The sequence below is a fragment of the Zalophus californianus genome, chromosome 9 (assembly GCF_009762305.2).
Source record: "Zalophus californianus isolate mZalCal1 chromosome 9, mZalCal1.pri.v2, whole genome shotgun sequence".
In the NCBI taxonomy this organism is placed as follows: Eukaryota; Metazoa; Chordata; class Mammalia; order Carnivora; family Otariidae; genus Zalophus; species Zalophus californianus.
In genome coordinates, this window is record NC_045603.1 from 4,360,174 (window position 1) to 4,373,134 (window position 12,961).

The following is a 12,961-nucleotide window of genomic DNA, read 5'->3' on the forward strand; positions in this document are numbered from 1 at the left end:
TTATGAGGCAAACTTTCTGTTATATAATAAATATCCCAGGCATTTTCCTGGCAGTATGTGGGATTTTTTTTTTTTCCCTTCACTTTAGGCTAAGTGCGTGTTTAGTTTAGATAATAAGCAATGATCTTAGTGGCAATAAACACTGTCCCTATAAAGTTATTCATTCTGAAATCGTCATAATCTTCCAAACATGAACAATGGTGATTGTCATGATCAGACACGTTGGCTGCCCTTCCCCTGAAGTTCATGGCTGTCAAGTGTTCAAAAGTGTATACTCAGCTGGCTGGGCCCCTGGGTTCTCAGGGTCCAAACCGCCCAGCGAGGGTGGAGTGAAGTGAGCTTGCCCAAAGGCCGTCAGACGTCAGGAGGGTGTGCCTGGCTTTTGAGTTACCCTCGTAACTCAACCAAAATTTTCACACAAGTGGTTTTGTCATTCTGGAGGGCTGGAAACCCTCAGAAGAAAACTATGTTCTAATAGATCCTCATCAAAGCCTTATCTGCCAAATCACATCTATGGCTTGGCGGGGAAAGGCCAGCAGCCAAAAATGTCATGTTTTTATGCAGCGGAAGAGAATATGCTTTGAACTTCAAGGAAGCCTGGAGTCAGATGGAAGGCAGCTGTTGTACAGAAAATATTTTGGGGGGGGGGGAGTTGCGAGGAGAAAGCACATGTGAGCACCTGAAATTCACCTCTGGTCTTGTTCTGAAATGATCCTGCTCTGAGCCTGCAAACTCACCACTGTCATTAACTCAACGTTACGGTCAAGAAGGCAAATCTTTACCAAAGACATAACCGGCCAGCATCCCTGGGCAGTCACAGGGAGCCCAGACCCCCGGGAGCCTGGTGCTGCTTTACCAGCACATCCTATCTAGTCCCGGGGAGCTGAGGTGTGTAGACTCGGAGCATGTTATACCTTTGCAGTCATTGTCCTCCGTGAGCTCATAGCCAGTCCCACAGCTACTGTCTCTCTGGCAGCGGAAAGAGCCCACTGTATTGACACAGGACTCTCCAAGCCGGCAGTTGTGGTTGCCCATGACGCATTCATTGATATCTAGGAGAGATGGAGGCAAAGCAGGAGTAACCAGCAGGAACCACGGACCCCCGCGCTTTATCAAAAGGAACATCCCGGAAGGTGTGGTGCAATTGGTTGCCAGCCGTCTGTCCAGTCCCCCACGCACATGCCTAGTCGGGGTCCTGGGCACCCACCACCAAATCAAAAGCAATGGTTTCTTTCCCCTGCTCGGTTTCAGATCTATTGCTCTCCTTGAGCACCCACGGAGCAAGTGTCAGGCCCTGCACCCGAGCCACGTGATCCATAAGGCCCCTACGAGAGGCGATCACCTTGCTCCATCTCCCCCACCTCAGACAGGAGGGGCCGAGAGAGGCTGAGGGACGTGCCCGGGGCCACTCAGCAGATCCCGGATTCAGAGCGCGGTCAGACCGCAAAGCCAACCCTCTTCCCCAACGCGGTTATTTGTGCCTTCCTGGAGGAGAGCCATGGCTGGGCGCCGTGCGCTGCAGACTCCAGGGAATGCTGTTCCTCACCTACGAGGGGGGCCCCGCGGTGTGCAGGGTGGGCCCTGCCTGGTGCCAAGCCGAGGCCGAGGCCCCCAGGGCGGCTGCGTGCCGTCCTGCTGTGGCCGGAGCACGGCAAAGGTTACCTTCACAGGAGACGCTGTCGGGCAGCAGCTGGTAGCCCACGAAGCACGAGCAGACCACCTCCTCCCCCGTGTCTCGGCACTGTTGCTTGCAGGGCCCGCCGCCTGGAACGAGAGCGGATCAGAGCGAACGTGAGCCAGGAGCCCAACACACACCAGAGGCCCTTTGGGTTGCCAAAGGGTTCTCTTTGGACCGGGCCAGAGCAAGCGCCCTCAGGGTGGACAATACACGAAGGCAGGCTCCCCGGTTTGGAGCCCACCCTCTCCAGCCTAGCACCCCTCCCTTCCCACGCGAGACCCCCACCCCAGGATCTGGCCCTGGACAACCTTGGAGCGGCTGCCTCAGGTCCCAGCCCTGGTCCGACAAAATGGCGGCAGGCTGGGCCATCCCTGCAGGTCGTAGTGGCGCCAGGGATGCTGCCGCCCAGCACAGACATGGAGGGGGCCGTCCCGTGAGGGAGGCCAGGCCCCGCAGAGGCCCCACGGGCCCCCACAGCTCACCTGGCTCCCTGACTGTCCCTGGTACCGCCCCCCCACCCCACCCACTCCAACCACACTTCCTACAGGCCGCTGAGTGATGCTCAAAGAGCGACTCTCATCGGGACAAACCTCTACCGGCTAAAGATGCTACCAAAGCTCCGACTGCTGCCCAGGGCCTGTAGGCCTCTGCCTGCTTCCCCAGCCTCCCCCTCTATCCCCCACCCCACTCCTCCCACATGCCATGGCCCACCAGACTCACCCACGCCACGGGTCCACATGTCTCCGCTCCTGCTGCCCAAATCTCTGTCCAGTGGTACTTTCCTGGCTAACCTACACTCACCCCTTGCAAACCAGCTACATCCTCCCCAGGAAGGCCCTCCCACACCCCCCAGGGAGTTTTCTGGGCTCTCTGCCTTCCCCCCCAACCCCAGCATCCCCACCCCCACCCCTGTGCAGACTGGCACTGTGCACTGACCACGTCATTTTGTGATTACACTGGCCCCCCATCAACGCTCCAGCCACAGGGCAAGTCTCCGAATGGAGCTTTGGAGCAGACTTACCAGTCTAGACATGTGGGAATGTTCCATGAAAGAGAAATAACGTTTTATCACATGAAAAACAAACCTGTCAGGCCCCACTCACTTTTAATTTGCAAACGTCTCCCTTGCCAGACAAATGGATACAGTCCAGGGCACCTTCTGGGGCTCCAGGACCCAAAGTCTAGTAACGCTCCTCCCTCCCCGGGTGTTCACCCTTCACAGAGCCTGTGTTTAGGTGGGTGCTGTGGCTGGAGTGGGGGGGGGCACCTCTGATGCCTGCCTCCCACACGGCCCCCTCCCTATCAGCCCACCAGGCCCCAGCTCGAAGGGAAAGAGAAGGTGGGAGCCCAGGAGTGTGGGGAGGGCAGACAGACTCGAGCTGACTCGCAGCCAGAGGGCTCTTCGCACGTGAACCTGAGCAAAACCCGAGGTCGAACTCCCAGTGGGATTGGGAGGTAGCAGGGCCTCACCTCTGCAGCGGTCGTTCAGGTACGGGTCCTCCTGCTCCTCCTCGATCTCTGAAATCTTGGCTGAGGGGGAGAGGCAAAAACAACATGTATACAAAGGCAGCATCCCATCGTGTCTTAGCAGAAACCCTGAATACTTTTTCTCCTTTTTAAAAAAATACTCTTTTTTTTCCCAAGATTTTATTTGTTTATTTGACAGAGAGAGAGAGAGAGAGCACTAGCAGGGGGAGCGTCAGGCAGAGGCAGAGGGAGAGGGAGAAGCAGGCTTCCCGTGTTGCAGGGAGCCCAACGCGGGGCTCGGTCCCAGGACCCTGGGATCATGACCTGAGCCAAAGGCAGACGCTTAACAGACTGAGCCACCCAGACACCCCACTTTATCTCCTTACAAATACCAGGCAGTCATGCCCATTTGGGGAGCTCAGGGATTGCCAAGGGACGTCAGGCACTCCACATTACTCGCCCATTTCAGCAAATGTAGTCCCAGTCCTGCTCTAAACCGGGCCATGCCCCCCAAACCTTAAACAGTGCACCCGGTAAAAACTTGTTGTTATTGGTTGAATGGTGTCACCCCCCTCAGAAGATGTTGGAGCCCTAACCCCTAGTACCGGCAAATGTGACCTTCCTTTGGAGAAGAGTCTTTGCAGATGATCGAGTTAAGGAGAGTGAAGGCACGCCCCCAGACAGTGTGTCTGTGTCGTTATAGAAAGAGGAAAGTGGACACAGAGGCAATTGATGTGAAGACACAGCGGGGAGACAGCCATCCATGTACCCAAGGCCACCAGAAGCCAGGAGGGCGGCCTGGAGCCAATTCTGCCCCACAGCCTCAGAGGGACTCAGACAGACAGCCAACACCTTGATCAGGGGCGTCTGGCCTCCAGACTAGGAGACAGAACATTCCTGTTGTTTAAGCTCCCCCCCAACTCCAGTCCATGGTGCTTTGTCAGGGCAGCCCCAGGAAATAAATAACTATACACAGTCTGCCTGCAAAACTCAATTTAGTGCGGGTCATTAATAATCACTCACTGGGTTCACTCAGACGAGGTGTCTGAGCATCTGCTCTGTGGGCTGAGCACTCGGCCGAGACAAGGCCCCCACTCTCAACAGGGACTTCAACAGGGCAAAGGGAGGCAGTGGGGCCAGTGGGGCCCCCTAATTTAATCTAACAAGGTGGTTTTCCCCTGGTAGTTCCGGGTGAAGAGAAGAAATGGATTCGTCCCTCCAGCTTGCATAAGACAGCCAAGGGCGGGAAGGATCCCTAAAAATACCCAGAAACCACACCCCGGGAAGTCGAGGCCCCTTCCACAAGACAGGATAGCGGCGGTCGCAGTTCAGGCATGAGTCGGCAGCCCGGCACGATTGCGATGGGCGGGAAAGCGTAAATCCAAGCGCATCCACCGCACACTCGCGCCCACGGGCGAGAAGCCAAAAAAGACGCAGGGAAAACAAGGAAAGGAAACGTGACCTAATGGAAACAATATTTCTCTGTGTCCATTTCCTCTTTCCTCTGCTTCATGTATCTTCCACAACGCCCACAGTGAGTGTGTAACACACACACCGGAAAAATAAGCATCATCAAGAAGAAACATATTAGTAATTGCTCTAAAAATTCAATACAACATTAACTCATATACACTAGGCACAAGGCAGTCTCTTTCCAGGGCTGTTAAAATATGGTCAGGGTCCCTAAGTAAACCTTTCACTTGGCCAGGAACTAAGCCAAAAGACCTTTAGAGTGTGAATCATCTCTTCTAGTTTAGGGGCCTAGGAGCGCCTTTGCTATGGTCATTCAACTTGGGGACTCTTGGCTCACTTCGGGCATGCAGTCGAGGCCGAGGCACAGGCCGGGGTGTTGGCCAGGAGAACCCGTGAGGAGCTACCTCCTGCCCGGGCAAGGAGGCCGTCGAGGTTGGCATGGTGTTCTGTGGGAGCCAGCGAGCCTGGCACAGAGACACCACCATTTCTGCCAAAAAGCGAATCCCAAACCTGGGCTTCTTCAGCCTCCACCTCCCAATCTGTAGAATGGGGACAGCCAATATATGTCCCAGCACACGGTTCCTCCCACACTCTCTGCGGTAAAGGGACAGGGCTCTCTCCCCCATCATAGGCCAATACCTTGATAACATGTAGTATAAAGTAATTACCAGAAAAATTAAGTTATGAGAACAGACAAATAGGCCCCCATTTAGATGAAACAGACATAAGTCATGCTATCAAAGGCTTATAAAAGTTTCTAAAAGCTTACTCTCAATTCGTGTACTTAGTTTATTAGAGGCCACCAGTGGTCTGTGGACTCTCTGTGCGGCCCTGCGGCAGCACACAGTAGGCCTGCGATAAACACCCTTGGGAAGAAAGGAAGGCGCGCCTTTATCTGTGAGGAGGAAGGGCAGGGGGTCCTCACATAGACTTTGGGGGAAAAGCCAGGGGCAAGAATTGGAGCAGATAAAAGACAGAAGAGAAACAAGACATCTGGAGCGGCAGCAAAGCTCAGACATTGTTATGGAAACAAGACATAAATCAACAAAAATCCTCCCCAGAGACACAGGAGAAATTCTCCACCAGGACAAATAGTTTGGGTTTGTTCAAAGTGAAAATGTTATCTCTGGTTTCAAAAGTCAAGGAGGGAGCCAGAATGTGGTTCCAGACCTTTATGACTGAGATATCTGACATCAGCCCCACGGCATCCATGAGAAATTAAAAACAGAGAGACTGGTCTGTTTGACCCAGGACCACAAAGCCACCGGGGTCATGAAGCCAGAATGATGGGCAGCCTGACTTAAGGAGCACAGGTCTGTGAGCTCCTCCTTCCTAAGGCCTTCCTGCCCTTAACCCTCCAAAGCTCCCTTGAAACTGTCCTTGGGGTCACTCACCCCTTTGCTGAATAAATATCTATTAGTTAAATGAGCCTAGCCAGCTAGTAATGAGTGGTAACCTGCCCGCCTCTTGTCGACATGTCATTGGCACCAGATGGAGAGAGAAAGGGCACGGGCCAAGGGGCGGAAGGCCAAAATTCTCCCTCCCCTGTGTGTTGGTCATCTGACCTTGAGCATCAGGCCCTCCGTCCGTGAAATGAGAGCAGGGCCAGCCACCATGCTGACCAGCCCAGGGCTGTCGGAGGCACAGGGAAGAATCTTGATGACGAACATTTATGGAGTCACCCCAAACACTCTATACTCATTTTCCCAAATAACCCTCCCAGAAACCTTATGAAGCAGGATTATAATTATCCCCATTTCACAGATGAGGGGACTGAGGTCTGGATACATCAGTTTACTTAAAATACATGTTAGGACAGAAACATGAACCCGGATTTGTCAGATCCTGGATCCCAAGTCTTTGGTCCCACTCTAGGGCAGTGGCTCTCTCAGATGAGGTAATGAACACGAAACTGCTCTGACACCTAGAATCAGTCTGTGCTGAGTTAAGGCAACAGCAAACAGGTGTGCCCCCACTCCCTGTGATTGTTAATTTTATGTGTTAACTTGCTTGGGTCACAGTACCCAGAGATATGGTCAAACACCAGTCTGTATTTGCTGTGACTGCATTTTATTTTATTTTTTTAAAGATTTTATTGATTTGTTTGAGAGAGAGAGAATGAGAGAGAGAGAGAGAGAGCACGAGAGTGGTGAGGGTCAGAGGGAGAAGCAGACTCCATGCTGAGTAGGGAGCCTGATGCGGGACTTGATCCTGGGACTCCAGGATCGTGACCTGAGCTGAAGGCAGACGCCCAACCAACTAAGCCACCCAGGCACCTATGACTTTATTTTAGATGAGATTAACATTTAAATCAACAGACTTTGAGTAAAGCTGATTGCCCTCCATAATGCGGGTGGGCCTCGTCTAATCAGGCGAAGGCCTGCAGAGAAACATCGACCTCCTCCAAGCAAGAAGGAATTCTGCTAGTAGATGGCTTTTGGACTTGAGCTGCAACATCGGCTCTCTCTTGGGTCTCTGGCCTGCTGGCCAAACCTGCAGACTTCAGACTTGCCAGCCCCCACAACTGAGTGAGCCAATTCCTTAAATCTCTTTCTCTGTACACACACACACACACACACACACACACACACACCCTATTGGGCTTGTCTCTTTGGATAACACTGACCAATGCACTGACCAAAAGGAAAAAAAGGGGGGGGGGAATTACCTGCTTCTTGGATGTCCCCAATGTCCCCGGGGGCGAAGTCAGTGGTCTCCTGGCCCTTGACGCAGCACGCCCGGAACACCAGCCCACACTGGTAGCCGACCATGAGGGTGTACTCGCAGCTCTGGCCCTGGGCCTGGGCTGCCCTCCCCAACAGGCAACAGTGGCAGCATCTCTGCAAACACAGGCAGAGACTCGGGATGGAGAAGCTGCCCAACATGGCTGAGCCCCCCAGGTCTCTCTGGTCCCCGTATCCACTCAGCCTGCACAGCAATGACACTGTGGGACTTAGCCATCTCTTCTAAATTCTGGCAGTAAGCAGCTCAGCAAGCTGAGCCCGAGGCGTTCTGCCTCCCGAATTTCACAGGTCCCGGGTTTTTAAGGGAACCTTAAAGGGGCTTGCACCCAACACTTACCCCACCACACCAGACTGTCCCCCCCAACATCCCTGCCCCGCCCCACTCACATACCTCCAGGAGGAATTAGCTATAACAGGGGCCCTCTGAGGGTCACACAAGAGCTCCCCGAAGGTCCCCTCCTGGTTTGTGGTCTAAGATTTCTCTACCATGCCCAGAAAAATGAATATGCATTTGTCTCTTCCCTCCTGAATGCGGGTGATTTCGGCAGCAGGAAGCACATCGTGCATTTGAAAAGCACGAGAACCTCCAGACAAGTCATCAAGCGAGGGACAGAATCACTGCCTGTCACCTGGACCCTGGTGTTCCTGAAAGTGACACCTGAATCCCGGGGACGACATTCAGCCTGATATACGAAGAGCCCCATTTCAGTCCTTACTATCCTAAGAAAGGCACAGAACTTTCCAAAAGGCCCCCAGCAGGAGCCAGGAGGTGTGGCTTTGCTTGAGTTTCCGTCGGGATTGATGGGTCTTCCATCCCGCTGGTTCTACAACCTCCACGCCAGAAAGAACGGGGCACATGTTACCTCCTCTGCCTTCCAGGGCATGAGTAAGCCTTCCCGGAAACACAAATCACCCATCTGCCAAAGTGGCCTGTTCCCACCCCCGTTAGACTGTTCCATGCCTTTTCCACACCTCCCTTTCTCTCTAGTCTGGGGACAAGGGCAGAGCTGTCTGCTGGGCAGATGGCGTCTGCAGGGCCCCAGCCCTGCCTGGGGAGGCGGCTGCTGGACGCCCAGGCTCCTGGCTCCGGGGGCCCCCTTGACCAGACCTCCCTACTCTCGCCCCACCCAGCTCCCTCACGCCAGAAGCCTCCTCCCATGAAGGCCCACAAAGGCTGCAGGTGGGCGGAGGAGGGGCTTTGGACTCCCCCACACCTCCCTCCCAGAATTCAGACTCCATTCCAATTCATGCTCCTTGAAATCGCTTCCTGGCCCTCCTAACCGGGAACGGGAAATCTTTCTTCCTGGAAACGCAGCTCCAACGGGAACCCAGCTGCCCAGGTTAACTGTCCAGAGCTCCTTCTGGTCGGGCTTGTTTTTCTCTCGCAGTGGGTGGTGAGGGAGGGACAACCTAGTTAATTTGCAGTTTTCAGGCCCAGAAAGTGGTCAGGAACTCCTCCACCCCCACGGGAAAACGCAAACCTTCCACAGGGACAGAGGCCCCAGAGGGACCCGGTGCAGACCCACAATGGATGATGTCACTCGCTCAGCACTCACCTCCCCTCAGGCCCGATGGACCTAGGGCTGCCTCGCCAGAGCCCTCCCCTGCTGGTCTTGAAAGTACCCCTAGCCAGGCCACTTTGGAGTGGGGGCCTCTCTGAACCTCCCTCTTCTCTTCTAGGGCAGTTTGGGAGGTCGTGTGTTCTCAGAGGCCCCGGTGGGGGCCCCTTCTGAGGTCCAGGCTCCACCTCGCCCTGCTGGGCAGGAAAGCTTCAGGGCCTTCTGCTCCTGGCAGACGCGGGTGGGAGGGCCTGCCTTGAACTGTGAAGAGGGTTCTGACGGCCCCGGAGCTCAGGCAACCTCTGCTCTGATCTCTGCATTCCGGCTGGAAGCCCGGGGACTGGGTGTCCGCAGGGCCAGCCTGGGTCCCTTAGTCCCTGTCTCCTCCAGGTGGTCCAGGGCTTACTGACTAGACTGCAGGGGGCGGGGGGCCCGAGCCACCCCGCCTCCCACTGCTCAGAAGGACAGGCCTGGGCAGGTGCTGCAGGCAGGAGAGCACCCAGGCCTCCCGCGGGGGATGGGGGCGCCTGCGGCTGCGGGCAGGAGGACGGTCCTCACCTTCACAAACGTAGCCTCGAGGCTGGTGTTGTCACCGTGTGGCGTGGCGCAGCTGTCCTGCTCGTTGGCCAGGTTGATGCCCGTGGCGCAGTGTAGCTCCTCCAGCTGGCTGTGACAGCACTGCTCCCGGACCATCCTGTGGGCGCGGGGGCGGCCGGGCTGAGGGCAGGGCCCTGGGAGGGCAGGGGTCCCGCCTGGGGGTCCACGGGGGCCTGGGAGCGGTAGCCCCTCAGGGAGGGGAGCTCTGTCCTTGTTGGGTGCCTCCCCTTCCCAACCTACTCCCGCTCTCACTCACTCACACGTGCGCACACACGCACGCACACTCGTACCCACGCTCACTCGCACACTTACCCACACACTCGCTTGCACTCGCACGCACACTCACCCCCCCCGCACACCCGCATGCACACTCGCATGCACACCGTAGCTGGCAGAAGGAAGGGGCTCCAGAAGCATATACCCTTTCAGGAGAGCCTGAAAGCAGAGCAGTGTCGGGGAGGGGGGGATCAGGAGAGCCCGTTGTGCCGCCCGAGCCCGATTCAGCTCTCTGAGCTCTGAGTGTCGTCCTACAGAACGTTCCCGCCGCGTTGAAAAACCAGGCCGGCTGACTACTGACTCTGGACCAGGCACCCTCATCCTTCACTGCTCATCTCTCTCTTCCAGACTCAGAGGAAATCGCTCCAGAGAGGTGGAGGAGCTTGCCCACGGCCACAGGGCGTGGGACGGTGGCAACGGTGACACCGGGCTGGGGCGTCCCATCTCCTGGCCCTGCTGGGGGCTCCGGGAAGAAGGTCCTTGGAAACCAGAGGACACCCGAGCGTAAAGGCCTGTGTTGGCAGAAGGGCCAGTGGCAGCCAGAAGTGGTGCCTCAGCTCAGAGCGGGAAGGGCTGGCCTGAGGTGGGTGAGCAAGCGGGGGCTGTGTGTGAGTCACAGGTATGGCTTCCCCCAAAATAACCGTGGCTTCAGCCAACCCCAGCAAGGGACGGAGGAGCCGCCCGACCTGCGCCAGTCCAGAGAGAACGGGGCCTGCCGGGCCTCCTCTGCCTGCGGAGCAGCAGCCCCCAGCCCGTCCTTCCCCCCAGCCCATCCTCCACCCCACGGGGCCGGAGCTCTCTGCACCTGGCTTCCCATGTGCTTCCTGAACCATCTGGAAGGATTTGTCTATGCTTGTGATACTACACATTCCACTCACACCTTCGGTGAATTTACAAACAATAGGGATTCCACTAGATTGTCAAGAACAGCAACCGGATAGGCATCCATCTGTCCATGCATTTGAGGATGTTGGCTGCGCGGAAGACAGTGTTGGTGAGGAGGACAACTGGAAGGTTTAGGCACTGCTGGTGGACTCGCAAATGCTGCAGCAGCCGTGGGGTAGCTCCTCGAAAAATGAAATATACAACTACCGTACGATCCAGAGATCCCACTCATGGGTATACACCCAAAGGAACTGAAGGCAGGGACTCAAGAAGATAATTGCACACAACACGTTCAGGGCAGCATCATTCACAGCGGCCAAAAGATGGAAGCAACCCCATGTCCACTGAGGAATGGCCAAGCAGAATGCGGTCCATCCGTACTGTGGCACCATGATTCAGCCTCAACAAGGAAGGAAGGAGATCCTGCACCTGCTATGCACAAGGATGGACCTTTCCTTTCCCATGACACAGAGCACCTTCTCACAAACCATATAGTTAACTTATTGTTTGATCATCTGTATCCTTTACAGAAGAGATTTTGTCTGTTTTGTTCACTGATTTATCCCCATCTCATCGAGAACGGTGCCTGGCTCCTCGCAGGCCCTCGGGGATGTTTGTGAGATTAAGAGATGGAAGTGTCCGAGTGTGACAGGTGTGATGAAAAACGTCAGCCTCAGGTTTGGGTTCAGTGCGTATTCAAACTCCTCTGAGCGGTCCGTGGCCTTGATTCAGTCCAAGGTTTTAGTAAATTTAGATAATAAGGAACGTTGGTCCTTGGTTCGGGCTGGGGTGTGAGGTAATATGCGCCTGGGGGAAGCATCAGAGCTGCTGTCCCCTGACTGCCCCCAAATGTGTCTCGTTTAGAGGCTCTGGCGGAAGCTGAATGCACTTGGCTGCGCATGTGTGCAGAGAGGGCTCGGCTCCTCCGGCGGTCCTCTGGGGTTGCCCCCTCCCCGCCCAGGAGAGCTGACCGCACCCAGGTCTGCCCAGGAGGCTCACCTCCCACCTTTAGTGACACCTCTCTTTGAGCCAACAGTCCAGGCTCGGCCTCTGGTCTCTGCAGACGAGGTGGGGTTCAAACCCCAATGTTAACTGAGCAAAGGGGAAAATATGCAGGGGAGGTCTGGCGGGGGTGGCAGACCGTGACACAGTTAGAGCCAGCGAGCTCGATGGCTGACTATTCACCAAGAGGCCCTGGACACACACGCAGCCCGGCCCGTGAGTTCCCCAGGACGAGCCAACTAGCCTCCTGGGGCCTCCGTGAAACAGAAGTTTGGTCACTGCCAATCAGTGGCCCGTAGGCGGTGTCCTGGGAGTCCAATGACATGTTTTGAGGACACTGTCATGTGGAAATGTGCACCCCCCCAACCAGAATTTCCGCAGGCCCCTGCGATGAAGTGAGCTCCACCAGCAATACGTGGGGGGGTCAGGGGGAGCCTGGACTTGCAGCCACCTTTCCCACAGAGAGAAGAAATTCCTGCTCAGCCGTTCAGATGATATTCCTGACGTTTCAGGATATCTCTTGAGGCCTGTTCGAGATTTACCCTTGACCAAAATGCAGGTCATAAACAAAAGCCTTTTGTATGCTAAGAAGGTGTATTTTCTACGTAATCTGGGGCCCAACTGGGGATTACAGATAACTCCGGAACTTAGAGACTTTGATGGGTAGAAGTCACTAACAAATTTAGTAATGACTGAAATCCAAATTCAAAAGTAGGGCCCAGCGGCCTCCAGGTCTCTCTGACCCGAGCCCCTCCATCTGCACGTTGAGAGGTTTGGCTGGCTGATGCCTCACTTTGAAAGTCTTTGATTTCAAGAAGGATTGATCATAGTGGCTCCCTGTTACAGGTTGAGCTGTGTCTCCCCCCCGCAAAATTCTATGTTGACATCCTCACCCCTCGTACCTCAAATGTGACTATATTTGGAGAGAGGGTCTTTAAAGAGGTAACTAAAGTTAAATAGTCATTGGGGTGGGCGCTAATCCATTACAACTGGGGTCTTTATAAGAAGAGGGGGTCAGGGTAAGACGCAAAGAGGGACGACCATGTGAGGACACGGGTTGAGGACAGCCGTCTGCACGCCCAGGACAGGGGCCTCGGGAGGAGCCAGCCCAGCCCACACCGTGATGCTGGACTTCTGGCCTCCGGAGCCGGGAGACCATAAACCTCTGTTCTTCAAGCCCCGGTCTGTGGTGTTTGTGATGGCAGCCTGGGCAGACTCTGACATTCACACTGTCTGGCTCTGTGGTGCTGGCTTTTTCCCTCCCCTCTGTCATTTTTCTC

The 12,961-nt window shown here is 55.3% G+C and overlaps 1 protein-coding gene across 3 annotated transcripts in view; it reads right to left on the reverse strand.

The window, feature by feature from the left end:
• The window catches only part of FBLN1 (fibulin 1), an 81,873-nt gene that overhangs the window by 50,541 nt on the left and 18,371 nt on the right, over window positions 1-12,961 (reverse strand). For 2 of the 3 annotated variants that reach the window (XM_027594102.2, XM_027594105.2), the window contains exons 3-7: window positions 9,480-9,615; window positions 7,287-7,458; window positions 3,149-3,208; window positions 1,663-1,764; window positions 915-1,052 (exon numbers count right to left, since the gene is read on the reverse strand). In XM_027594102.2, the coding sequence (XP_027449903.1) occupies window positions 915-1,052; window positions 1,663-1,764; window positions 3,149-3,208; window positions 7,287-7,458; window positions 9,480-9,615 (608 nt within the window). Of the gene's footprint in view, window positions 1-914; window positions 1,053-1,662; window positions 1,765-3,148; window positions 3,209-7,286; window positions 7,459-9,479; window positions 9,616-9,939; window positions 10,131-12,961 lie in introns of those variants that run through there. The other variant, XM_027594103.2, reaches the window with a different exon arrangement.